Genomic DNA, 27,536 nt, shown 5'->3' with positions numbered 1-27,536 from the left:
TGGATTACCCTGTGCAACCTCTGTAGGCTCCAGATACTGGCTCATGCTACCAGTAGTAACACTGACCCTATCCAAATGCAAAACTAGTGAAAAATCAGTCAAGAAGGATGAAGATGGAAAAATTACCAGTTGCCACCACCTGTAAAAACATTCCTGTTTTGGGGGTCGTCTCACAGTTGGCCCTCTAGTACACCTGCAGTAAATTTCATTGACATCAAAGCGGGTCAACCTGATTCACAACCACCTCTGTTACATAACTGTCCGGATCAATATCCCACAATTGTGACTGACTTGATGCTATACTCCTATGAACCAGTGTTCCCTTTATTTTTTTGAGCAGTGTACATCACTGCTGTCTGGCACTTTTCCTAAGTCACTAAAAACAGCTGTTGTAAAGCCACTGCTCAAGAAGAATAACCTGGATGCCTCCATGTTAAACAATTACAGGCTCATATCCAATCTACCTTTTATTGGCAAAATTATTGAAAAAGTAGTCTTTAATCAACTAACCACCTTCCTAACATCAAATGGGTATTTTGATTACTTTCAGTCTGGTTTTCGGGCAAATCACAGCACTGAAACAGCTCACATTAAGGTTTTCAATGACATACGTCTCAACACAGATTCTGGTAAAACATCAGTCCTAGTGCTACTGGACATTAGCGCAGCATTTGACACTGTTGATCACAATATTTTACTACACAGACTAGAACACTGGGTTGGATTTACAGGCATAGTTCTAAACTGGCTCAAATCATATCTACAAGAAAGGAGCTTCTTTGTTTGTCAATGGCAGGCCTATTATGTGACTCGGTACACGCTTAGTATGGCCTGGTACCCACAAAGGCGAATTCGGTATAAACATCTATATATTATCTGAAAGTAGACCTTCTAAGGATTCCATTTCACCCCCCTTTTATATATGCACAACTTATTGTTTTCACAGCCACGCAATTTGAAGTTCAACAGTGTGTGTCAAAGTAACGCTTAGTATGTGACTCGGTACACACTTAGTATGGCCTGGTACCCACAAAGGCGAATTTGGTATAAACATCTAGATATTTTCTGAAAGTAGACATTCTAAAGATTCTATTTCACCCCCCTTTTACATATGCACAACTTATTGTTTTCACAGCCACACAATTTGAAGTTCAACAGTGTGTGTCAAAGTAACGCTTACTATCTGACGCGGTACACGCTTAGTATGGCCTGGTACCTACAAAGGCGAATTTGGTATAAACATCTATATATACAGTATCCTGAAAGTAGACCTTCTAAGGATTCCATTTCACCCCCCTTTGACATATGCACAACTTATTGTTTTCACAGCCACACAATTTGAAGTTCAGCAGTAGGCTATGTGCCCATATTACTCAGTACAGACTTGATGCCTTGTACCTAAAAGCAAACTTGGCATAAATATTAGGCTAATGCATTGTCATAAGGATTTCATTTTACCCCCCTTTCAAATATGCACAACTTGTTTTCACAGCAGCACAATTTGAAATTCAACAGTAGGCCTATGTGTCAATGACAGGCTTAAAGTATTTCAGTTGGTAGTTACATAGCCTGGTACTTACAAAGGTGAATTTGATATACGCTTTTCCTTAAAGGGTGTTTCCTGACAGGTCTTGTATGATTTGATACAGCGATGACCTGTCAGGGTGGGGCAACATAGGCTACTTTCATACATGTAATTTATGTCATATTTATGCCTGTGAAAACGTACAAGTTGACATTATTGGTTGTAAACATTTTAACTGATAAGTTTGAGTTTTATTTGATAATGGGGTTATTTTAGGTGATGTTTATGGAAAAGGTCATCCTTCCACAGTTATTTTCTTGCATGATAATCATATACAGCATTTACATCAACGTTTAACCCTATGAGCCCTAAGCTGTTTTAAGGGCATTTTCACTATCTCTAGTTAGAAGCATTTATCCTGGTCATTGTGCCATTCACACAAGCTACATATTGTTTTTTTCAGCACAGTCTAGGCTACCCAGATCTGCCACAATATCATGTATAAATACTTGCATTGATTTGATTTAGATTTTTAAATAATAAAAAAGCGTATTATATTCTTACATTTTGAAGTGTATCTCACCGCAGCAATATAAGAACCATGGTGGAGGTATACTTTGGGGCTGAGCAATTTACTAAAAATATGTGGTGTGTGCCTTCCAGAAATAACTGGCAATTTTTATTTAGTGCTGAGAAATGACTTTTTGCGCTCCATATTTGTGACACTAGCTGATCTGACCTCACTTGGTTGCGTGGTAGCACACATGAAGTGCACAGATGATGATTCTCTATAATATTTTTTACTGCATTGCAATGAACAAAGTAAAGGCAAAAAAGTGTTTATTTGTCAAACAAATTTGGATGCAGTATGAGTCTTGAATTGGATACCATACAGGAGTTTGCTAGGATCTAAAAATCGTATTATGAACGTGACTTGCCATAGAGAAACACATGATAACGTTGGATTAGGATTATATTGTCACACAGAAACATGGGGTAAGTGGAGCTAAATTAAGTTATTATTTTGCTGTCACTTCGTCTGTTTCATGGCCTAGAATGTTGTATTTGGTATAGGGTGACCAGACGTCCCGAAAAATTCGGGACAGTCACGAAGCAAGCAGTTGTCCCGAATCCCAAATCCTGCCCTGATTGTCCTGAAAATTATAGCTGTCTCGAGTAGCCTATAGTTATTGTCTGATACATTAAAAACGAATCATTCAAGGCTGCTCATTGCCTGTATGTTGCCTGTAAATGAATCATTCAAGGCTGCTCATTGCCTTTATAGGGGGAAAATGTGTGTAGCATAGCCTACTCCCGCAAAATTATAATAACCTAATTTTCATTCATTGTTGACACGGAGGCTCACGCAGCTCTGGGACCTGATGAACATGCTGCTAAAAAGCACAAACGAGTGCACAAGTTGCAGCCGTGCCCGTGAGGACAGGGAGCTGCTACGAGAAGTTATTGGTCGTTGTGACAGAGCGCACCGCGTCTGTCACGCAAGCGGGCGCATTCCCGCCAGTAAGAACAATGAGAACGGAGTTTGCACTTGAACGCATGCTACATACAGTATACGCACACAGGAGATACAATGAAATTAAATGATGCAATGCATATGTAGACAAGTATGGAATAACTATGTATTGTGTCGTTGTGTGACGCGAAGGAATATTGAGTAGGCCGTGCGCTAAACATGGCTATGAGCGGCTGATGCAGGGCATAATGTCGGGGCAGTTGTGGCGGGTTTCGTGTGTGCACGAATGACATCTTAAATGGAATCGCGTTCGACTGTGCTAATGTTTGTCTTTGTATTGTGTATTGTTCACCTTACCTGTCCACCTGTCTTCCAGGGTGCAACAAGAGTGTCGGAGGTGAGACCCAGTTAAAGGGACAGGGCGCGCTCCCATAAGGGAAGCGCTCATGGAGACAGGGGTGTTTCAGTAGTTTTGATTTATTTGTTATTTTGGGGGACTGTAGCGAAGTAGTTCTTATTGCACAGGAATGTGGTCAAGTAATGTGTTGCGCTCCTATAGTATCTAGCCTATGAGGATATGTGGTTGCGCTAATTGATTGTTTGCTCTGTTTGGTCCGTGCCAATAGGATATAACAGTATTGGGCGCTTCATTCGAAAGATGGGCCTCTGCCGTGAGAGGATGCATTGTTGCTGTCATTATGGGTACGTGAGGGCCTAGCTATTGGGCATTGTCCCATGTTTTTTTTGTTTTTCGTTTTGATCAGTGTTTTTCTTTTGTTTATGTCTTAAACCTACCGGTAGCTTAAAGGAGAATTCCGGTGTGAAATTGAGCTTAACTGTACCGAAACATGTTAAGGTGTACTCACACGTGTTTTAGACGCACTTTCACTCACCCCCAGCATTCCGAACTCCTCCGTTTTCAGCCTAGCTTACAGTAGGCTTGAATCTATTAGATTGGGCATTACGTAGCCTATGCAGCTAAATCGCTATTTTTAAACCATTAAAAAGGTTCCAAGTAACTCCACACTGCATTGGTAGACTTCTGAGGGTCCTGACATTTAAAACGAGATACTGAGAACTTTGGAAATGCACAGGAAGTTTATTAAAAAAAAGACTGTTTACAAGCAGTGCCTTCATAGAATCTCTCCGCTGGGCGCCATCTTGGAATCAAGTCGCGATAAGCCGACTGACGAGCACGAACGAACAGGAAGGACAGGGGAACATATTGCTAAAGTAATTCCATAGGAAATATATAGTTATACTGCCTACATGAGCATGATGAGTAACAAAGCTCAAAATGTTTGCAATATGTCCCCCTGTCTTTCCTGTTCGTTTGTGCTCGTCAGTCGACTTATCGCGACTTCACCACAAGATGGCGCCCAGCGGAGAGATTCTATGAAGGTACTGCTTGAATAAACAGTCTTTTTTAATAAACTTCCTGTGCACTTCCAAAGTTCTAAGTATCTCGTTTTAAATGTCAGGACCCTCAGAAGTCTACCAATGCAGTGTGGAGTTACTTGGAACCTTTTTAATGGTTTAAAAATAGCGATTTAGCTGCATAGGCTACGTAATGCCCAATCTAATAGATTCAAGCCTACTGTAAGCTAGGCTGAAAACGGAGGAGTTCCGAATGCTGGGGGTGAGTGAAAGTACGTCTAAAACACGTGTGAGTACACCTTAACATGTTTCGGTACAGTTAAGCTCAATTTCACACCGGAATTCTCCTTTAATAAAGAAGGAAGTTTTCTTCTACTTGGCATTTCTCGACCTGGGTCTCTCCATCTGCACGGACACATTACTACAGTCGTATAAAATGAAAGTTGTGATGATTGTGTTATTCAAACAACAACACAATTGTTAGGTTTTCTTAAAGAGACCCTATGCAACTTTCTGCAGGAGACGATCGCTCCTTGTTTACATCTGGAAGTCTGAGACGAAGAACCACGCTTGCAATTTATATATTTAAATATAGCCTATACATGTATAAATATACACGCTAAAGCTGTCGGGGAAGCTCTGCAGAGAAAATGCAAGCATAAAACGAGCGAAAACGAAAATCGCCAATCCTGCATAGTTCCTCTTTAATGACCTATAGGCTAGGTAGGGTGACCAGACGTCCCGGTTTTCCTGGGACAGTCCCGATTTTGAGTGGCGTGTCCCGAGTCCCGACAAAAGCCAGTCGGGACGCTAATATGTCCTGGTTTTCACCAACCACCATTGAAGTGTGGTTTTAATATAGCCCGATCACTACCTAAGCCCATGGAGAAACTAGCATAAAACGCCCGACGTATGATTTGTGTGTGTGTGATCGTGTGCCAGTCAATCGCAACAGTCTGCACAATATTTGCAGTCAACGTTACATTATTTCATTGCCTCGTTTTAATGGCTAGCAGGTTACGCTAAGACAATGCTGAAGAGAAAGTCATCATTCTCAATAACCTATTAGTTCGTGAGCCAGAGGGGTTGGTCGTTACCGAAAAGGTGGCAAACCATACCTTTTCTGAAAGCCTGGAATCTCAGCTTTTCAATGATGTATAATGGCCATCTGACAAGAGTAGCTGTTTAGAGTTATCCCACATAATGTAAATGAAGGTTGAGAAAATAATATGGCTGAGTTTCGTTTCCAAAAAATGTTTTCATGCATAGGCTATCTGTATAATAGGTGAGGAATGTGTAGGAGTCAGACAGTGCAGGCCCTAATCTCTGACTGAAAGTGCACAGAATTTGTGCATTTACACAGCAATATTTAAGAAATTCTCTCGGGGATGACACCCCCGAACCCCTACTACCGTTTGGGCTTAAGGACGGCTAAGAAAGGGTGATCGCACTACTGTAAATATTATATACTTTGATTTAACTTCATGATTTTATTTTATTTTCATACTTGATCGTACAGACAAGTGTCTAGTCTCGCTGGAAAGCCCCGGTTCTGTTCTTTCGTGCAATATAAGTCTCATCTCGCTGTGACTAATAATCGCAGAGCAATGTAACAAGGAAGAATGTGTGCGTTTTTTGACGCACTTTGCGTCCGTCGGGCGGGTTAATAAATTATTATCCCTTTCTTATATGTTTTTTTTTCACTCTCTGTTAACAGTAACCTATATCAGAGCCGTTCTACTTATTACCTTATTAGACATTTGGAGACGGTTGTCTGGCTTTGCATAGAGAAAGGTGTTGCGCGAGGTCACTTCCGTTTAATTTCAAGCACGTTAGCGAGACAACTCTGCTACAATTACAACATTTACACATGGTTAAATAGGCTACGTTGCAGCAACATGTATATATTTCGTGCAAACCGTTGAAATACTCTCAAAAACGAATATTGACCTACTTTATCTGATCGTTCGTGTGTACCTTTATTTTGACATTTTTCGCGCGCCATCCTGCCCGCTATTGTCGCGTACTGTCGCTTACTGTCGCTAGATCCACGGAACTCTGAGAAATCATCTCCATCTTCTTCGTTTGTCTTCTTCTCTCTGATCTGATCTATCACTCACTGAGCAGCGCCAGCGCCACACACCAGTGGCAGCAGGCTGCAGTGTTTGAACGTTGTTGCATTAGTTCTGCTTTTGACGTTCTCATATAAAATCGTAATAAATACATAATTGTTTTATTTGGTAAGCACAGGGTAGCCACAGGGGTGGCCAGTGACACAGCTACATGGGGCACGGGCCATCCTAGTCTTCAGTGTAGAACAGCCACGTTGAGGGACCATTCACTAAATGCACACATTTATTATAGCCCCCCATGGATGAAATTCCACAAAACTTGGCATACTCTCAGAGGGTGTCAGGTTAATCATACACATGAAATTTGGTGCAGTTCATAGCATCTCATCTGAAGATAGCAATTAAAGCAATATTACATTACATTTTCAATTTTTACCATGGGGGTGCAAATCACAAATGACTGGTTATAAGCTAAGTTGATTCGAGCTCTTGAGACCAACATACCATAAAAATGTTGTCATCCTCGGTGCCACGGTTCAGGTAGTTATGTAGGAAAAACTGCAATTTTTGGGCTTCGGGCGGGGGCAGCGCGGGGGGGGAGTGACCCCCGGGGACGAAACGAAATTTTTCCGTACAAGTCTACTGGGGCTACATGCCCACCAAGTTTCATGTGCCCCGGTGTTACGGTGTCCCGGGAATCATGGACCAAAAATTCTGAACCGATGACGGAATAAAAAAAAAAAAAAAAAAACTTTGACAACAACTATATGACCGCTTCGCTAGCTATGCTAGCGGCGGTCATAATTATTGTTTGAAACGTACTATCGGTGTGGTCTCCCCAATGTCATTCCTGCCCTGAGCCAGGTAGTTGTGAAAAAACGGTGAAGTGTTCCTTTAAATTATAATGTGTGGAAATTAAAGAGTCTATCTATCCATTGATTTCAGTAAATACAAATGGTTAAAGATGTCCTTACCAGTTCAAGCTCTCTGGCATTAGTCTGCTCAATCTTTGTGAATGTTGTCAGTCCTGCATTCACCATGGCTGTGGCCAGGGATATCCCTGCAATATGTGTTTTCATTTCACAATCAATACATATGACTACTTTGCTTAAAAGCAATGTTTAAGCATTTTCATCACATGAAGTAGCTCAAGACATTGATGTGTTGTATAGAAACAGTAACACTAGTCTATCAGCATACCAATTTTATCCAACTGCCTGGAGACATAAGGAGAGTTTTCCCACAGCTTTGCTCGAAAGCACTTTGCGAGTATCAAAGCACTCAGTAGTGCTGAAAAATTCTTTTGGTGAAGGTGGTCAAGAATCTCTGCAAGACCTAAACATGATTTTTTGGTAATTATTATTCACATTAAAACGTACTTTCAAACAAGATACATATTGTTATGTACAGTATGGGAAACGTAACACCAAAGATCAGACCTAGCACATACCCAGAACATGAGAGGCTGACTATAAAAGCCCAGATTCTATCTTTATCTTCAGAATTTGATTATGTTTATTTAGTTTTTAATAGCTTGCAGCTCACATACCAGATTATTTGATTGATGAACGACTTCATCATCTGTGATATATCTAGTATCAGTGTTGGAGAGCAACGAGATACATGTAATTGTGTTACGTAATTTATTACAAAATAAATGTAAGTAGTACATTACAGTTACTGGAGAAAAACGTGTAATTCAATTACAGGTACTGTACTTTTGACATTTTTCATTTTGACATTTGAATTACATCTCAATATTGTCAGCAAAACTTTGCAAAGAATATTGTTTGTAAAAAGAACTGTTTCTCTCCACAGCCATAGTTTGATACGGGACCTTCTGATAGGCTCTATCATGTCTACAGCGCCATCAGCATACATGTCTGCCTGTGCATGCAGCGATCTGAATTTCAGTTTGCCAGCAATGTAAACGTGTGTGTCTGTAGCAGTGTCTCATAGAAATGCATTTCATGGCTGAACATTTAGAAAACATTTCTTACATGTCATGGAAAAAGGCATTCAACTCAGATTGATTTTACAGTAAAATTTGGCTTGAAGTCTGACCTTGTGGTGGTCATCATTATATTATCCTCACAAAAAATGTGATGCTAATTCATGTATTAAAAGGAGCTCAATATAGCCTGTGAATGCCCATGCTGCCTTGAGCGCTTGAACCTAACTGCTCAGCAGCCTGGAGACCAAGGCCGAAATCTTCGCATGGATTTGGGGACTATCATTAAAAAATCAGAAAAGTAATCAAAAAGTAACCAAAACTTAATCAGTTACGTTACTCAGATAAAGTAATTCAAATAGTTACACTACTATTACATTTCAAACAGGGTAACTTGTAACTGTAACGCATTACATTTCTAAAGTAACCTTCCCAACACTGTCTAGTATATGTCTGTAAGTCAGAGGATAGACAGCACTGATATGGGCAAACATGGCTGACGTGTCTCATACTTTGGCAGCAACTTTAAATCCATTCAGTTGTATTTGTTTCAAGCAATTGTACATGGATTTTCATAGTAAATGTTTCACAATGTAATTGCACTGCTAGCCACCCGTGGTGTCAGGAGTCCCATTATGTACAACATACTGTGGAGATGATAGGACATAAAGATACTCCATTGATATTAATTCAGGTTATTACAGTGCATGAAAATGCACTGTACTGTTCTTCCTCGGTCTTCTTCTTATTATTATTACAGTGCATGAAAATGCACTGTACTGTTCTTCCTAGGCTTCTTATTATAGTGCATGAAAATGCACTATACTGTTCTTCCAAAGTATTCTTATTACAGTGCATGAAAATGCACTGTACTGTTCTTCCTCGGTCTTCTTCTTCTTCTTCTTATTACAGTGCATGAAAATGCACTGTACTGTTCTTCCTATTCTTCTTATTATTACAGTGCATGAAAATGCACTGTACTGTTCTTCCTAGGCTTCTTATTATTAGAGTGCATGCAAATGCACTCTACTGTTATCCGACATCTTCTTATTACAGTGCATGAAAATGCACTGTACTGTTCTTCCTAGGCTTCTTATTATAGTGCATGAAAATGCACTATACTGTTATTCCAAGTCTTCTTATTATTAAACTTCTTCTTCTAACGCAGCCAATTCAGCTTCAACCGTTTAACGTAGAAACTTCATTCAAACGTTGTTGCGTAGGTCTTGCTTATGCCATGCCTGCTTTGTATTTTTCAACTTTGTAACTTTTATACTTTTTAAACTATTAGTTAAAAACTATTACAATTTCCCCCATAGACTTAACATTGCTCATTATGACATCACGGCAGCAATTAGAATCTTAGGCCAGGTGGCCGGCCACCTGGGCACCAACTGTCAGTTTCTCTGGCTTTAAGCATACAGTCTCTCAGAAGACTACATATCCTGTTAACTGTTTCCTCTGTCCACAACTGTTTCAAAATAAAAGTCCTCACTGCAATAATACACTATTAAATCATTTAACCATTGAAACTACTCAACTATTGAACTGTTCAACCATTCCAACTGTCAGTTATCATCCACTATGCCTCCAGTCAACTACATGAAACCTCCATGTACCTAGCAACCAACATAGCAACCATTAAAATTAAGCGTTTATGACCGTTTCCATAGCAACCAACATGATTTTACTGCAGTAACTTCTTGTTTCCTGACAGTGGCCACCATGGATACCCTAGCAACAAATGTTTCAAAATAAAAGTCCTCACTAGCAAGTTAGCTAGTTAGCATTGTTAGCATAGTTAGCATAGTTAGCATTTTTAGCATAACTGCAAAAAATCATCAACTAAGTTAGCTAATCAACCTGGTTAGCATTGTTAGTAAAGTTAGCATTGCTAGCATAATTAGCATTTTAGCGTAACTGCTAGAAATCATTAGCTAAGTTAGCTAATCAACATTTTAACATGAATAGAAATCATTAGTTAAGTTAGAACTGGAATGTTTCATCTTTAAACAGTCTACCTTCACTCTATCAACTCTCTGTAAACTATGCAACCACCATGTTTACCCTAGCTACACCTTAGTAACCATATCTACATTATCTATCTATTTCTGCATTTTCATGCACTGGTAATTCCTTGGAATTGCATTTCTAGTTATTAAACTTCTTCTTCTAACGCTCGCAATTCAGCTTCAACCGTTTAACGTAGAAACTTCATTCAAACTTTGTTGCGTAGGTCTTGCTTATGCCATATGTGCTTTGTATTTTTCAACTTTGTAACTTTTATACTTTTTAAACTATTAGTTAAAAACTATCACCATTTCCCCCATAGACTTAACATTGCTCATTATGACATCACGGCAGCAATTAGAATGTTACCCCAGCTGGTCAGCCACCTGGGCACCAACTGTCAGTTTCTCTCAGGCTCCTCTCTGAAGACTACATATTCTGTTCCCCTGTATCCTCTGTGCACAACAGTATCAAAATAAGTCCTCCTAATTCCATCCAACTTTATATCCATTCATCTTCTTCAAACCATTCACTCATTCACCCATTCTAAACAGTCTGCCTATCAACAACATCAATTAGACGCTCTACATTGAACTTTTAAACAATCTACTCTGTCTCAGGCTGGCTCTCTTAAGACTAGCCAATTAAATTGATTACACCTGTATCTGTATCCACTACTCTCAGTAGAGAGCTGTGTCTCTCCATTCTACAAGAATATAAGGCACATTCTATCCATTCATCTTCTTCAGACCATTCACTCATCCACCCATTAAACTGTCTATCAACATCTATTAAACAATCTGTCTATCAACATCCATTAAACTCTCTGTCTATCAACATTAATTAGACTATCTACATTCAACTTTTAAATTATTTACTCTGTCTCATTTTTTAAGAGTACTCTGGCTCTCTTAAGACTAGCCAGTTAAATTGATTACACCTGTGTCAACTACTCTCAGAGAGCTGTATCAGTGTCTCTCTTAACAAGAATATAAGGCACATTCCATCCAACCTTCTATCCATTCATCTTCTTCAGACCATTCACTCATCCACCCATTAAACTGTCAATCAATATAAAACAATCTGCCTATCAACATCCATTAAACATTCTATCTATCAACATTAATTAGACTATCTACATACAACTTTTAAAGTATTTACTGTGGGTCCCTCTCAAGCAGCGTTTATATGTCCTCCCTCGCTCCTCGATCCTCAATGATCTACATAAAGAAAGATAGAAGAAGGGCTAGACTATCCCATTGTTGCCGCTCCATCATTCTTTATGTAGATCAGTGAGGAGCGAGAGAGGACGCGTAAACGCTATGAGAGGCACCTTCTGTCTCAGGCTTTAAGCATACAATCTCATTAAGACTACAGATCCTGTTTCACTACTTCCTCTGTCCACAACTGTTTCAAAATAAAGGTCCTCACTGCAATAATACACTATTAAATCATTTAACCATTGAAACTACTCAACTATTGAACTGTTCAACCATTCCAACTGTCAGTTATCATCCACTATGCCTCCAGTCAACTACATGAAACCTCCATGTACCTAGCAACCAACATAGCAACCATTAAAATTAAGCGTTTATGACCGTTTCCATAGCAACCAACATGATTATACTGCAGTAACTTCTTGTTTCCTGATAGTGGCCACCATGGATACCCTAGCAACAAATGTTTCAAAATAAAAGTCCTCACTAGCAAGTTAGCTAGTTAGCATAGTTAGCATTGTTAACATAGTTAGCATTTTTAGCATAACTGCTAGAAATCATCGGTTAAGTTAGCTAATCAACCTGGTTAGCATTGTTAGTAAAGTTAGCATTGCTAGCATAATAAGCATTTTTAGCGTAACTGCTAGAAATCATTAGCTAAGTTAGCTAATCGACATTTTAACATGAATAGAAATCATTAGTTCAGTTAGAACTGGAATGTTTCATCTTTAAACTGTCTACCTTCACACTATCAACTCTCTGTAAACTATGCAACCACCATATCTACATTATCTATCTATTTTTGCATTTTCATGCACTGGTAATTCCTTGGAATTGCATTTCTAGTTATTATCGATATTATTATTCTTCTTCTAACGCTTTTTGTGCGTTCAATTCAGCTTCAACCGTTTGACGTAGAAACTTCATTCAAACTGCGCTGCGTAGGTCTTACTTAGGTGACTTCAGCTATGTTTTTTTCAACTTTGAAAACTTTATCGTTGAATTTATATTAATTTTTTAAAACATTTTTTCTCCCATAGACTTAACATTGGATTATGACATCATAATAGGGCAATTAGAATCTTATGCCAGGTGGCCAGCCCCACCTGAAGCAGCTCTCTCTCTCTCAGGCTTTAAGCATACAATCTCTCTGAAGACTACACATATCCTGTTAAACTGTTTCCTCTGTCCACAACTGTTTCAAAATAAAAGTCCTCACTGCAATAATACACTATTAAATCATTTAACCATTGAAACTACTCAACTATTTAACTGTTCAACCATTCCAACTGTCAGTTATCATCAACTATGCCTCCAGTCAACTACATGAAACCTCCATGTACCTAGCAACCAACATAGCAACCATTAAAATTAAGCGTTTATGACCGTTTCCATAGCAACCAACATGATTTTACTACAGTAACTTCTTTATTCCTGATAGTGGCCACCATAGATACCCTATCAACAAATGTTTCAAAATAAAAGTCCTCACTAGCAAGTTAGCTAGTTAGCATGGTTAGCATTGTTAGCATAGTTAGCATTTTTAGCATAACTGCTAGAAATGGTTAGCTAAGTTAGCTAATCAACCTGGTTAGCATTGTTAGCATAGTTAGCATTGTTAGCATAGTAAGCATTTTTAGCATAACTGTTAGAAATGATTAGCTAAGTTAGCTAATCAGCCTGGTTAGCATTGTTAGCATTTTTAACATAACTGCTAGAAATCATTAGTTCAGTTAGAACTGTAATGTTTAAGCTTTAAACTGTCTACCTTCACACTATCAGCTTTCTTTAAACTATGCAACCACCATGTTTACCCTAGCTACACCTTAGTAACTATATCTACATTATCTACTGTATCTATACATTTTTGCATTTTCATGCACTCGTAATTTCCCTGGAATTACATTCTCTAGTTATAGTGCATGAAAATGCACTATATTGTTCTTCCTAGGTTTCTTATTATTATTATTCCACTTCTTCTTCTAACGCTCGCAATTCAGCTTGAACCGTTTAACGTAGAAACTTGATTCAAACTTTGCTACGTAGGTCTTACTTAGGAGACCTGTGGAATATATTTTTCAACTTTGTAACTTTTATACTTTTTAAACTATGAATTAAAAACTATTAAAAATTTCCCCATAGACTTAACATTGCTCATTATGACATCACGGCAGCAATTAGAATGTTACGCCAGGTGGCCAGTCCAGGTGCAGCAGCTCTCTCTCTCTCTCAGGCTACATACAGTGGCTCTCTTGAGACTACATTTTCTGTTCCCCTGTATCAACATAAGTCTTCCTAATTCCATCCAACTTTCTATCCATTCATCTTCTTCAAACCATTCACTCATCCACCCATTCTAAACAGTCTGCCTATCAACATCAATTAGACGATCTACATTCAACTTTTAAACAATCTACTCTGTCTCAGGCTTTAAGGATACACTCTGGATCTTAAGACTAGCCAGTTAAATTGATTACACCTGTATCTGTATCCACCACTCTCAGTAGAGAGCTGTGTCTCTCCACTCTACAAGAATATAAGGCACATTCCATCCAACTTTCTATCCATTCATCTTCTTCAGACCATTCACTCATCCACCCATTAAACTGTCTATCAACATCTATTAAACAATCTGCCTATCAACATCCATTAAACTCTCTGTCTATCAACATTAATTAGACTATCTACATTCAACTTTTAAATTATTTACTCTGTCTCTCTGGCTCTCTTAAGACTAGCCAGTTAAATTGATTACACCTGTGTCAACTACTCTCAGAGAGCTGTATCAGTGTCTCTCTTAACAAGAATATAAGGCACATTCCATCCAACCTTCTATCCATTCATCTTCTTCAGACCATTCACTCATCCACCCATTAAACTGTCAATCAATATCTATTAAACAATCTGCCTATCAACATCCATTAAACATTCTGTCTATCAACATTAATTAGACTATATACAACTTTTAAAGTATTTACTGTGGGTCCCTCTCAAGCAGTGTTTATATGTCCTCCCTCGCTCCTCGATCCTCAATGATCTACATAAAGAAAGATAGAAGAAGGGCTAGACTATCCCATTGTTGCCGCTCCATCATTCTTTATGTAGATCAGTGAGGATCGAGGAGCGAGGAGCGAGAGAAGACACGTAAACGCTGTATGAGAGGCACCTTCTGTCTCAGGCTTTAAGCATACAATCTCATTAAGACTACAGATCCTGTTTCACTACTTCCTCTGTCCACAACTGTTTCAAAATAAAGGTCCTCACTGCAATAATACACTATTAAATCATTTAACCACTGAAACTACTCAACTATTGAACTGTTCAACCATTCCAACTGTCAGTTATCATCCACTATGCCTCCAGTCAACTACATGAAACCTCCATGTACCTAGCAACCAACCTAGCAACCATTAAAATTAAGTGTTTATGACCGTTTCCAAAGCAACCAACATGATTATACTGCAGTAACTTCTTGTTTCCTGATAGTGGCCACCATGGATACCCTAGCAACAAATGTTTCAAAATAAAAGTCCTCACTAGCAAGTTAGCTAGTTAGCATGGTTAGCATAGTTAGCATTGTTAGCATTTTTAGCATAACTGCAAAAAATCATAAACTAAGTAAGCTAATCAACCTGGTTAGCATTGTTAGCAAATTTAGCATTGTTAGCATAGTTAGCATTTTTAGCATTACTGCTAGGAATCATCGGTTAAGTTAGCTAATCAACCTGGTTAGCATTTTTAGTAAAGTTAGCATTGCTAGCATAATAAGCATTTTTAGCGTAACTGCTAGAAATCATTAGCTAAGTTAGCTAATCAACATTTTAACATGAATAGAAATCATTAGTTAAGTTAGAACTGGAACGTTTCATCTTTAAACTGTCTACCTTCACACTATCAACTCTCTGTAAACTATGCAACCACCATGTCTACCCTAGCTACACCTTAGTAACCATATCTACATTATCTATCTATTTTTGCATTTTCATGCACTGGTAATTCCTTGGAATTGCATTTCTAGTTAAACTTCTTCTTCTAACGCTCGCAATTCAGCTTCAACCGTTTAACGTAGAAACTTCATTCAAACTTTGTTGCGTAGGTCTTGCTTATGCCATATGTGCTTTGTATTTTTCAACTTTGTAACTTTTATACTTTTTAAACTATTAGTTAAAAACTATCACCATTTCCCCCATAGACTTAACATTGCTCATTATGACATCACGGCAGCAATTAGAATGTTACCCCAGCTGGTCAGCCACCTGGGCACCAACTGTCAGTTTCTCTCAGGCTCCTCTCTGAAGACTACATATTCTGTTCCCCTGTATCCTCTGTGCACAACAGTATCAAAATAAGTCCTCCTAATTCCATCCAACTTTATATCCATTCATCTTCTTCAAACCATTCACTCATCCACCCATTCTAAACAGTCTGCCTATCAACAACATCAATTAGACGCTCTACATTGAACTTTTAAACAATCTACTCTGTCTCAGGCTGGCTCTCTTAAGACTAGCCAGTTAAATTGATTACACCTGTATCTGTATCCACTACTCTCAGTAGAGAGCTGTGTCTCTCCATTCTACAAGAATATAAGGCACATTCCATCCAACATTCTATCCATTCATCTTCTTCAGACCATTCACTCATCCACCCATTAAACTGTCTATCAACATCTATTAAACAATCTGTCTATCAACATCCATTAAACTCTCTGTCTATCAACATTAATTAGACTATCTACATTCAACTTTTAAATTATTTACTCTGTCTCAGGCTTTAAGAGTACTATGGCTCTCTTAAGACTAGCCAGTTAAATTGATTACACCTGTGTCAACTACTCTCAGAGAGCTGTATCAGTGTCTCTCTTAACAAGAATATAAGGCACATTCCATCCAACCTTCTATCCATTCATCTTCTTCAGACCATTCACTCATCCACCCATTACACTGTCAATCAATATAAAACAATCTGCCTATCAACATCCATTAAACATTCTATCTATCAACATTAATTAGACTATCTACATACAACTTTTAAAGTATTTACTGTGGGTCCCTCTCAAGCAGCGTTTATATGTCCTCCCTCGCTCCTCGATCCTCAATGATCTACATAAAGAAAGATAGAAGAAGGGCTAGACTATCCCATTGTTGCCGCTCCATCATTCTTTATGTAGATCAGTGAGGAGCGAGAGAGGACGCTTAAACGCTATGAGAGGCACCTTCTGTCTCAGGCTTTAAGCATACAATCTCATTAAGACTACAGATCCTGTTTCACTACTTCCTCTGTCCACAACTGTTTCAAAATAAAGGTCCTCACTGCAATAATACACTATTAAATCATTTAACCATTGAAACTACTCAACTATTGAACTGTTCAACCATTCCAACTGTCAGTTATCATCCACTATGCCTCCAGTCAACTACATGAAACCTCCATGTACCTAGCAACCAACATAGCAACCATTAAAATTAAGTGTTTATGACCGTTTCCATAGCAACCAACATGATTATACTGCAGTAAATTCTTGTTTCCTGATAGTGGCCACCATGGATACCCTAGCAACACATGTTTCAAAATAAAAGTCCTCACTAGCAAGTTAGCTAGTTAGCATAGTTAGCATTGTTAGCATAGTTAGCATTTTTAGCATAACTGCTAGAAATCATCGGTTAAGTTAGCTAATCAACCTGGTTAGCATTGTTAGTAAAGTTAGCATTGCTAGCATAATAAGCATTTTTAGCGTAACTGCTAGAAATCATTAGCTAAGTTAGCTAATCAACCTGGTTAGCATTGTTAGTAAAGTTATCATTGCTAGCATAATTAGCATTTTTAGCGTAACTGCTAGAAATCATTACCTAAGTTAGCTAATCAACATTTTAACATGAATAGAAATCACTAGTTAAGTTAGAGCTGGAATGTTTCATCTTTAAACTGTCTACCTTCACACTATCAACTCTCTGTAAACTATGCAACCACCATGTTTACCCTAGCTACACCTTAGCAACCATATCTACATTATCCATCTATTTTTGCATTTTCATGCACTGGTAATTCCTTGGAATTGCATTTCTAGTTATTATTAAACTTCTTCTTCTAACGCTCGCAATTCAGCTTCAACCGTTTAACGTAGAAACTTCATTCAAACTTTGTTGCGTAGGTCTTGCTTATGCCATATGTGCTTTATATTTTTCAACTTTGTAACTTTTATACTTTTTAAACTATTAGTTAAAAACTATCACCATTTCCCCCATAGACTTAACATTGCTCATTATGACATCACGGCAGCAATTAGAATGTTACCCCAGCTGGTCAGCCACCTGGGCACCAACTGTCAGTTTCTCTCAGGCTCCTCTCTGAAGACTACATATTCTGTTCCCCTGTATCCTCTGCGCACAACAGTATCAAAATAAGTCCTCCTAATTCCATCCAACTTTATATCCATTCATCTTCTTCAAACCATTCACTCATCCACCCATTCTAAACAGTCTGCCTATCAACAACATCAATTAGACGCTCTACATTGAACTTTTAAACAATCTACTCTGTCTCAGGCTGGCTCTCTTAAGACTAGCCAGTTAAATTGATTACACCTGTATCTGTATCCACTACTCTCAGTAGAGAGCTGTGTCTCTCCATTCTACAACAATATAAGGCACATTCCATCCAACATTCTATCCATTCATCTTCTTCAGACCATTCACTCATCCACCCATTAAACTGTCTATCAACATCTATTAAACAATCTGTCTATCAACATCCATTAAACTCTCTGTCTATCAACATTAATTAGACTATCTACATTCAACTTTTAAATTATTTACTCTGTCTCAGGCTTTAAGAGTATTCTGGCTCTCTTAAGACTAGCCAGTTAAATTGATTACACCTGTGTCAACTACTCTCAGAGAGCTGTATCAGTGTCTCTCTTAACAAGAATATAAGGCACATTCCATCCAACCTTCTATCCATTCATCTTCTTCAGACCATTCACTCATCCACCCATTAAACTGTCAATCAATATCTATTAAACAATCTGCCTATCAACATCCATTAAACATTCTATCTATCAACATTAATTAGACTATCTACATACAACTTTTAAAGTATTTACTGTGGGTCCCTCTCAAGCAGCGTTTATATGTCCTCCCTCGCTCCTTGATCCTCAATGATCTACATAAAGAAAGATAGAAGAAGGGCTAGACTATCCCATTGTTGCCGCTCCATCATTCTTTATGTAGATCAGTGAGGAGCGAGAGAGGACGCGTAGACGCTATGAGAGGCACCTTCTGTCTCAGGCTTTAAGCATACAATCTCATTAAGACTACAGATCCTGTTTCACTACTTCCTCTGTCCACAACTGTTTCAAAATAAAGGTCCTCACTGCAATAATACACTATTAAATCATTTAACCATTGAAACTACTCAACTATTGAACTGTTCAACCATTCCAACTGTCAGTTATCATCCACTATGCCTCCAGTCAACTACATGAAACCTCCATGTACCTAGCAACCAACATAGCAACCATTAAAATTAAGTGTTTATGACCGTTTCCATAGCAACCAACATGATTATACTGCAGTAACTTCTTGTTTCCTGATAGTGGCCACCATGGATACCCAAGCAACAAATGTTTCAAAATAAAAGTCCTCACTAGCAAGTTAGCTAGTTAGCATGGTTAGCATAGTTAGCATTGTTAGCATAGTTAGCATTTTTAACATAACTGCAAAAAAATCATCAACTAAGTTAGCTAATCAACCTGGTTAGCATTGTTAGCAAATTTAGCATTGTTAGCATAGTTAGCATTTTTAGCATTACTGCCAGAAATCATCGGTTAAGTTAGCTAATCAACCTGGTTAGCATTGTTAGCATAGTTAGCATTTTTAGCATTGCTGCTAGAAATCATTGGTTAAGTTAGCTAATCAACCTGGTTAACATTGTTAGTAAAGTTAGCATTGCTAGCATAATTAGCATTTTTAGCGTAACTGCTAGAAATCATTAGCTAAGTTAGCTAATCAATATTTTAACATGAATAGAAATCATTAGTTAAGTTAGAACTGGAATGTTTCATCTTTAAACAGTCTACCTTCACACTATCAACTCTCTGTAAACTATGCAACCACCATGTTTACCCTAGCTACACCTTAGTAACCATATCTACATTATCTATCTATTTCTGCATTTTCATGCACTGGTAATTCCTTGGAATTGCATTTCTAGTTCTTCTTCTAACGCACGCAATTCAGCTTCAACCGCTTAACGTAGAAACTCCATTCAAATTTTGACGCGTAGGTCTTACTTACGCGATGTGGGCTTTGTATTTTTCAACTTTGTAACTTTTATACTTTTTAAACTATTAGTTAAAAACTATTACAATTTCCCCCATAGACTTAACATGGCTCATTATGACATCACGGCAGCAATTAGAATGTTACCCCAGCTGGTCAGCCACCTGGGCACCAACTGTCAGTTTCTCTCAGGCTTTACAATCTCTCTGAAGACTACATATTCTGTTCCCCTGTATCCTCTGCGCACAACAGTATCAAAATACGTCCTCCTAATTCCATTCAACTCTATATCCATTCATCTTCTTTAAACCATTCACTCATCCACCCATTCTAAACAGTCTGCCTATCAACATCAATTAGACGCTCTACATTCAACTTTTAAACAATCTACTCTGTCTCAGGCTGGCTCTCTTAAGACTAGCACTAGCCAGTTAAATTGATTACACCTGTATCTGTATCCACTACTCTCAGTAGAGAGCTGTGTCTCTCCATTCTACAAGAATATAAGGCACATTCCATCCAACATTCTATCCATTCATCTTCTTCAGACCATTCACTCATCCACCCATTAAACTGTCTATCAACATCTATTAAACAATCTGTCTATCAACATCCATTAAACTCTCTGTCTATCAACATTAATTAGACTATCTACATTTAACTTTTACATTATTTACTGTCTCAGGCTTTAAGAGTACTCTGGCTCTCAGAGAGCTGTATCAGTGTCTCTCTTAACAAGAATATAAGGCACATTCCATCCAACCTTCTATCCATTCATCTTCTTCAGACCATTCACTCATCCACCCATTAAACTGTCAATCAATATCTATTAAACAATCTGCCTATCAACATCCATTAAACATTCTGTCTATCAACATTAATTAGACTATCTACATACAACTTTTAAAGTATTTACTGTGGGTCCCTCTCAAGCAGCGTTTATATGTCCTCCCTCGCTCCTCGATCCTCAATGATCTACATAAAGAAAGATAGAAGAAGGGCTAGACTATCCCATTGTTGCCGCTCCATCATTCTTTATGTAGATCAGTGAGGAGCGAGAGAGGACGCGTAAACCCTATATGAGAGGCACCTTCTGTCTCAGGCTTTAAGCATACAATCTCATTAAGACTACAGATCCTGTTTCACTACGTCCTCTGTCCACAACTGTTTCAAAATAAAGGTCTTCACTGCAATAATACACTATTAAATCATTTAACCATTGAAACTACTCAACTATTGAACTGTTCAACCATTCCAACTGTCAGTTATCATCCACTATGCCTCCAGTCAACTACATGAAACCTCCATGTACCTAGCAACCAACATAGCAACCATTAAAATTAAGTGTTTATGACCGTTTCCATAGCAACCGACATGATTATACTGCAGTAACTTCTTGTTTCCTGATAGTGGCCACCATGGATACCCTAGCAACAACTGTTTCAAAATAAAAGTCCTCACTAGCAAGTTAGCTAGTTAGCATGGTTAGCATAGTTAGCATTGTTAGCATAGTTAGCATTTTTAGTATAACTGCAAAAAATCATCAACTAAGTTAGCTAATCAACCTGGTTAGCATTGTTAGCAAATTTAGCATTGTTAGCATAGTTAGCATTTTTAGCATTACTGCTAGAAATCATCGGTTAAGTTAGCTAATCAACCTGGTTAGCATTGTTAGTAAAGTTAGCATTGCTAGCATAATAAGCATTTTTAGCGTAACTGCTAGAAATCATTAGCTTAGTAAGCTAATCAACATTTTAACATGAATAGAAATCATTAGTTAAGTTAGAACTGGAACGTTTCATCTTTAAAACGTCTACCTTCACACTATCAACTCTCTGTAAACTATGCAACCACCATGTTTACCCTAGCTACACCTTAGTAACCATATCCACATTATCTATCTATTTTTGCATTTTCATGCACTGGTAATTCCTTGGAATTGCATTTCTAGTTATTATTCCACTACTTCTAACGCACGCAATTCAGCTTCAACCGTTTAACGTAGAAACTTCATTCAAACGTTGTTGCGTAGGTCTTGCTTATGCCATGTGTGCTTTGTATTTTTCAACTTTGTAACTTGTATACTTTTTAAACTATAAATTAAAAACTATTCAAAATGTCCCCATAGACTTAACATTGGCCTCTATGACATCACAATCGGGTCGTTGAGCAATTAGAATCTTATGCCAGGTGGCCAGCCCCACCTGCAGCAGCCCTCTCTCTCTCAGGCTTAAAGCATACAATCTCTCTGAAGACTACACGTATCCTGTTAAACTGTTTCCTCTGTCCACAACTGTTTCAAAATAAAAGTCCTCACTGCAATAATACACTATTAAATCATTTAACCATTGAAACTACTCAACTATTTAACTGTTCAACCATTCCAACTGTCAGTTATCATCAACTATGCCTCCAGTCAACTACATGAAACCTCCATGTACCTAGCAACCAACATAGCAACCATTAAAATTAAGCGTTTATGACCGTTTCCATAGCAACCAACATGATTTTACTACAGTAACTTCTTTATTCCTGATAGTGGCCACCATAGATACCCTATCAACAAATGTTTCAAAATAAAAGTCCTCACTAGCAAGTTAGCTAGTTAACATTGTTAGCATAGTTAGCATTTTTAGCATAACTGCAAAAACATCATCAACTAAGTTAGCTAATCAACCTGGTTAGCATTGTTAGCAAATTTAGCATTGTTAGCATAGTTAGCATTTTTAGCATTACTGCTAGAAATCATCGGTTAAGTTAGCTAATCAACCTGGTTAGCATTGTTAGTAAAGTTAGCATTGCCAGCATAATTAGCATTTCTAACGTAACTGTTAGAAATCATTAGCTAAGTTAGCTAATCAACATTTTAACATGAAAAGAAATCATTAGTTAAGTTAGAACTGGAATGTTTCATCTTTAAACTGTCTACCTTCACACTATCAACTCTCTGTAAACTATGCAATCACCATGTTTACCCTAGCTACACCTTAGTAACCATATCTACATTATCCATCTATTTTTGCATTTTCATGCACTGGTAATTCCTTGGAATTGCATTTCTAGTTATTATTCCACTACTTCTTCTAACGCTCGCAATTCAGCTTGAACCGTTTAAAGTAGAAACTTGATTCAAACTTTGCTACGTAGGTCTTACTAAGGAGACCTGTGCAATGTATTTTTCAACTTTGTAACTTTTATACTTTTTAAACTATAAATTAAAAACTATTAAAAATTTCCCCATAGACTTAACATGGGCCTCTATGACATCACAATCGGGTCGTTAAGCAATTAGAATCTTATGCCAGGTGGCCAGCCCCACCTGCAGCAGCTCTCTCTCTCTCTCAGGCTTTAAGCATACAATCTCTCTGAAGACTACATTATCCTGTTTAACTGTTTCCTCTGTCCACAACTGTTTCAAAATAAAAGTCCTCACTGCAATAATACACTATTAAATCATTTAACCATTGAAACTACTCAACTATTTAACTGTTCAACCATTCCAACTGTCAGTTATCATCAACTATGCCTCCAGTCAACTACATGAAACCTCCATGTACCTAGCAACCAACATAGCAACCATTAAAATTAAGCGTTTATGACCGTTTCCATAGCAACCAACATGATTATACTGCAGTAACTTCTTGTTTCCTGATAGTGGCCACAATGGATACCCTTGCAACAAATGTTTAAAAATAAAAGTCCTCACTAGCAAGTTAGCTAGTTAGCATGGTTAGCATAGTTAGCATTGTTAGCATAGCTAGCATTTTTAGCATATCTGCTAGAAATGATTGGCTAAGTTAGCTAATCAACCTGGTTAGCATTTTTAGCATAGTTAGCATTGTTAGCATAGTTAGCATTTTTAACATAACTGCAAAAAATCATCAACTAAGTTAGCTAATCAACCTGGTTAGCATTGTTAGCAATTTTAGCATTGTTAGCATTTTTAGCATTACTGCTAGAAATCATCAGCTAAGTTAGCTTATCAACCTGGTTAACATTGTTAGCATAGTTAACATTTTAGAATACCTGTTAGAAATCATTAGTTAAGTTAGAACAGCAATGTTTAAGCTTTAAAATGTCTACCTTAACACTATCAACTCTCTTTAACACTAGAAGCGCCAAGCACCGGTCATTTGACCGCTGACGCGTATTCCTAGAAGCGCCGTGTGGGTTTGACCTAGATATACCTAGAACTGCTGGGCTGTGGTCATTTGACCGCAGCGATTACAAAACAAAAAAAATCTTTTCACTCGATTAAATTCCAGGACCCTACGTTCACGACTTTTTCTAAATACGCCTGTTTTGTCACCCAGAATTTGTACATGATCGAAAGCACACCGGTACAAGCTAGTTTAGAGCTATTTTGCGCTCATTATGTGACAACACTATGTTGTCTCGCGTTCGGCCATGTTTGTCCAGGCTGCTATTCTCTTTTCTCACAGCAGATGTCGCAAGGGTTTCCTGACAGTCGGGCATGAGAATAATATTTTACCATAAAACATATAGTTTATATATGTGCAATATGTATTATACATGTGATTTATTTTAATAACTATTTTTCATTTACATGGCATAGTCTATGGAGGCGATTTACAGTGGTAAAATGCGAGTTTGTTTTGAAAACGTTGCAACTTTAGGCAGGCCTAGCCTACATGTGTAAACAATATTTTCAGCTGAAATTCGTCCGTCGTAGCCTATTTATGTACGTAGGGCGCGTATGCCTACGTACATTCATAGTTGTATATCTTATCTTCTATTTGTATGGAGTGAGATAGCTGTCAATATATTCGTGTCATAGATTTGATGCACGTTCTTATTTGTCTTTAGTCGTGCATAAAATAAATATTTGTGAGTTCTCAAATGAGTCCAGTCGTGCATAAAATATATTGTGTGTAGCCTATTTTATCCATCAGAATACGGATGGGAAAAAAATACGAATTCAAAAATTACAAGTACGAAATCAAACTTTACAGGTAGGCTTTCATTTATGAGTAGGCTACGACTTCGCACAAGTGACTGAACTGTCAAAATACGTCATCGCCACACAACCACTCTCATTGTCGTTGGTGGATGTAAAGAGCAACACCAGCACGGCCCTCTTTTATACTCCAGATTTTGCTGAGAGCATGACTGAGACATTACTTGTTTGCTGGACTGAATGAGTTTCGTCGCAGGTGAAGTAAAACGGCAAGTGGCGCAGCGTTATCTTCCCCGACTGCGACGCAGAAGGCCCGGGTTCACATCCTGGCATGGGCGTAATATTATAGCTCATTGACTGAATTCATTGACCGTTTTTGAACGTCGACGTACAATTATTTTTTGTTAATGTTTTTTAATAACAAGCTCTCTGAAATTTGTTTACCATTAACGAAAAATAATTTCGCCAGCCAATAATTTTCTAAGCCAAATTGAGCCGCCATCTGACAAACTTTGGCTAAGCCAGTTAGACTTTGCATCTAAAATTATATCAGAGACACACGCGAAAAATAAACGCGAGCCTATAAACGATTCCAACTGGATACACCATATCAGTATTGTGCTCGTTGCTACGATAGGCTACACAGGACTCAGTTGCATGTTCTGTAGACATGAAGTGGCAACTAAAGCCATTATCAGCCATGAAGCCAGCCGGTATTCTCAAAGCAAATGGCTTCGGGGTCTATAGGCTACATAACACAGTGTCCATTGCAAACATAGCCTATTTGAAACCGATCATTCCCCCTCCCCCATACACGTCTAACCAGTTCACTGGGGGGGGGGGGGTGGGGGTCGTTTTGCTACGTGTGGATATGATCTTAGGCTACAGACATCACTGTGGCATTGACAAATGCCTCCCCACCCCCACTCTGCCTCCTGCATGGCTGTAAGCTGGCTGTTTGTTGTTTACATGCAACTGGTGGAAGAATGCGCAATCATGTTTCATCGTATATGCGCGTTTTAGAATGTTCGAATTCGCCAGCATGCGTGTAGGCTAGTTGTGTGAATAGAAAATAATAGAATATAATTTATTGATGCCTTGCTCAAAAGTACTTCTGCCATAGCCTACCTAAGTCGGGGATCGAACCAGCAACTCTTGAGCTTCGAGGCTGAAGTTCTAACCGGTGGGCTACGGCTCTGTGCCTTCACATCGTGGATGTGTGTCTCAATTCAAAATCACGAATTCACAATAGGCCTATAGCTGTTTTCAGCAGACATCGAAACATAGCCTACACATTCGCAAAACGGAGAATATAGCCTATTTTTCACTCATCATTTTTAATTAGCCTACTTCTCGCGCCTATGCCTGCTCAGCATTTCTGCTCTCTCTATCTCCCTCCCTCCGAGGTAGCTAGACCCTAGATGCTTCTCCCTAAATGAATGAACATTGTCTTAGAAAGTAGCCGCGGTAGCCTGTAAAATGCGGCATGAAATCCTGGCTACTGTGTAATTGAAACCAGACTAGGTTAGGCTCTTTGTTCGGTCCGATCATTTTCGGCGGCGCGAACATAGACCTATTAAATGAATAGAAGTGAATTTGGGGAGTGAATTAGAACTAGCCATCCATTCATTTTAGAGCTTAGATTATCTGCCCAAACCCGAACTGCGGGTTACGGATCTCGAGATCCAACAACACCGGTGTTGGGTCGACATTTTTCATCCTTCCCCTCCCGTCGGGTCAGGCTCCTAATCACAGAACGCGTATGCCTCCGTTTTAAAGTAGCCAACATTTCTAAGTATGCTAGCATACAAAATGTAAAAACGAAATATAAAAAATGAAATACTATGAAAAAGTTGAAAGTCAAGTTTGCTCAAGGTTTGTTCAAGAACTCCTCCAGAGTTTTTACCTCAAACAACACAGATCAACACAAATAAATGGACAGATAACTCAAACGTGCTGTAGACCTATGTCATAATGAAACAACCACAGACAACACAGTCTGACAAATGTATTCAAACGATTTGATTCGTGCACGAAGCGCCATCTAGCTGTCATTATGTGTAAGTAACAGCCTCCCAGTCTAAGGACTCAGCGGTCTTTTGACCGCCTCGCCGCGCTTTAAGTAGTTCACAACAGCACGGCGCTTCTAGTAGGTCGTCAAAGCGGTCAAATGACCGGGGCGCGGCGCTTCTAGGTATAAGTGGGTCAGAGGGTGCGGCGCTTCTAGTGTTAAACTATGGAACCACCATGTTTACCTTAGCTACACCTTAGTAACCATATCTACATTTTTTTGCATTTTCATGCACTGGTAATTCCTTGGAATTGCATTTCTAGTTCTTCTTCTAACGCACGCAATTCAGCTTCAACCGCTTAACGTAGAAACTCCATTCAAATTTTGTCGCGTAGGTCTTACTTACGCGATGTGGGCTTTGTATTTTTCAACTTTGTAACTTTTATACTTTTTAAACTATTAGTTAAAAACTATTACAATTTCCCCCATAGACTTAACATTGCTCATTATGACATCACGGCAGCAATTAGAATCTTACGCCAGGTGGCCGGCCACCTGGGCACCAACTGTCAGTTTCTCTGGCTTTAAGCATACAGTCTCTCAGAAGACTACACATATCCTGTTAAACTGTTTCCTCTGTCCACAACTGTTTCAAAATAAAAGTCCTCAACGCAATAATACACTATTAAATCATTTAACCAT

At 38.4% G+C, this 27,536-nt stretch overlaps 1 protein-coding gene across 2 annotated transcripts in view; it reads right to left on the bottom strand.

Moving 5' to 3' along the window:
* Positions 1–27,536, bottom strand: part of hfm1 (helicase for meiosis 1) — a 276,877-nt gene that overhangs the window by 114,041 nt on the left and 135,300 nt on the right. For both annotated transcript variants that reach the window (XM_062517215.1, XM_062517224.1), the window contains 2 exons: positions 7,649–7,783; positions 7,423–7,508 (listed from right to left, as the gene is read on the bottom strand). In XM_062517215.1, coding sequence (XP_062373199.1) covers positions 7,423–7,508; positions 7,649–7,783 — 221 coding nt within the window. The remainder of the gene's footprint in view (positions 1–7,422; positions 7,509–7,648; positions 7,784–27,536) is intronic.

Source organism: Sardina pilchardus, chromosome 2 (assembly GCF_963854185.1).
Source record: "Sardina pilchardus chromosome 2, fSarPil1.1, whole genome shotgun sequence".
Classification (NCBI taxonomy): domain Eukaryota; kingdom Metazoa; phylum Chordata; class Actinopteri; order Clupeiformes; family Clupeidae; genus Sardina; species Sardina pilchardus.
This window is presented reverse-complemented; position numbering and strand designations above follow the sequence as displayed.